Below are 1,133 nucleotides of genomic sequence, written 5' to 3'. Positions count from 1 at the left end.
ACTTCCAAACTGTGTTTATTCTAAACACGAACCTTTCTCCGCTATCCTGGGACTTACTATGTATCACAATACTCTGTATTAAACTAATAGTAATATAACCTGTTACTATAAACTCTGGCTGTGACCACCCTCAGTGCCATTCGGCTAAAAAAGGCTAACTACCTGGCTTTACCCAAGCTAGGTCACACCCCATGGCTAGCTATATAGCCCTGGATGTTTATTCCTTACTGGATGCGCATAGCGTTCGACTAACTTCGGATCATGGGATGCCAGCTGTCAGTCCTGACGTCACCAGAGCCAGCATGTCAGGCAACACAGGAGCTGTGGTTAGCCGAATGCTATGAGTATGCGCATTGGGAATGCCGCTCGTCGCTTCGAAATTTTGTAACAGTTTATATTAGTTTAATACAGAGTATTGTGATACATACTTATAGTAAGTTCCAGGATTATGATAGCGGAGAAAGGTTCGTGTTTAGAATAAACCCAGTTTGGAAATTCTAGTCTCGAAAAACGCACCATATTTAACCGCCCTGAGTGAATCACTCAGGGCCTCCTCCAAAGAAAAGAATAGGCTCGCGTTGTAACCCTACTCTTGTTGGGTTACATTATTACCTCCGCCCAACGGAGTTGGAGGAGGTTATGTGGTCGCTCTCGTGCGTTAGTGTGTTCGTGTGTTCGCGTGATCGATATTAGCGCGTCGAGTCAGCGAGCCAGCCAGCCAGCGCAGCGAGCCAGCGAGCGTGTACATGTGAGCGAGCAGCAGCAACGAGCAGCTGCTACGAGCGAGCGAGCATGTTGCTAGCGGAGGTATGCATTCTCCGTGAGTGCACTCTGTCTATAGTTGTATCAGGAGTCTATCAATATTGATAGACTCCTGGTTGTATCTATGCAGAACCATATGCATTGAATGAAATGTTTTCACTCCTGATCAATGATTTTATAAATTTGTAAATTGTAAATTACCCGTCAGAGCCAGAAGTTCCTGTGGAATCCTTCTGCTTTCTACCACGGAGACTCGTTCAGCAACCTTCAGGATGGCTTCCTTCCCCATAGTAGTAATTGGCAACCTTTCAATTCTTATGATTCTTCCCTCTCTACATTTTACAATTTGAAATACCGGCGCTGTAAACACA

General features: G+C 45.1%; 1 protein-coding gene across 1 annotated transcript in view; it reads right to left on the bottom strand.

Moving 5' to 3' along the window:
• Positions 1–1,102, bottom strand: part of LOC106810229 (IQ calmodulin-binding motif-containing protein 1-like) — an 11,129-nt gene extending 10,027 nt beyond the window's left edge. Inside the window, exon 1 of the mRNA XM_014813515.1 lies at positions 964–1,102. Within this exon, the coding sequence (XP_014669001.1) occupies positions 964–1,051 (88 nt within the window). The 5' untranslated portion in view covers positions 1,052–1,102. The remainder of the gene's footprint in view (positions 1–963) is intronic.
• Between the last annotated feature and the right edge of the window lie 31 nt (positions 1,103–1,133).

The sequence above is a fragment of the Priapulus caudatus genome, unplaced genomic scaffold (genome assembly GCF_000485595.1).
Source record: "Priapulus caudatus unplaced genomic scaffold, Priapulus_caudatus-5.0.1 Scaffold421, whole genome shotgun sequence".
Classification (NCBI taxonomy): Eukaryota; Metazoa; Priapulida; class Priapulimorpha; order Priapulimorphida; family Priapulidae; genus Priapulus; species Priapulus caudatus.
The sequence above is the reverse complement of the archived record's forward strand: the minus strand, read 5'-3'. Positions and strand labels throughout refer to the sequence as shown.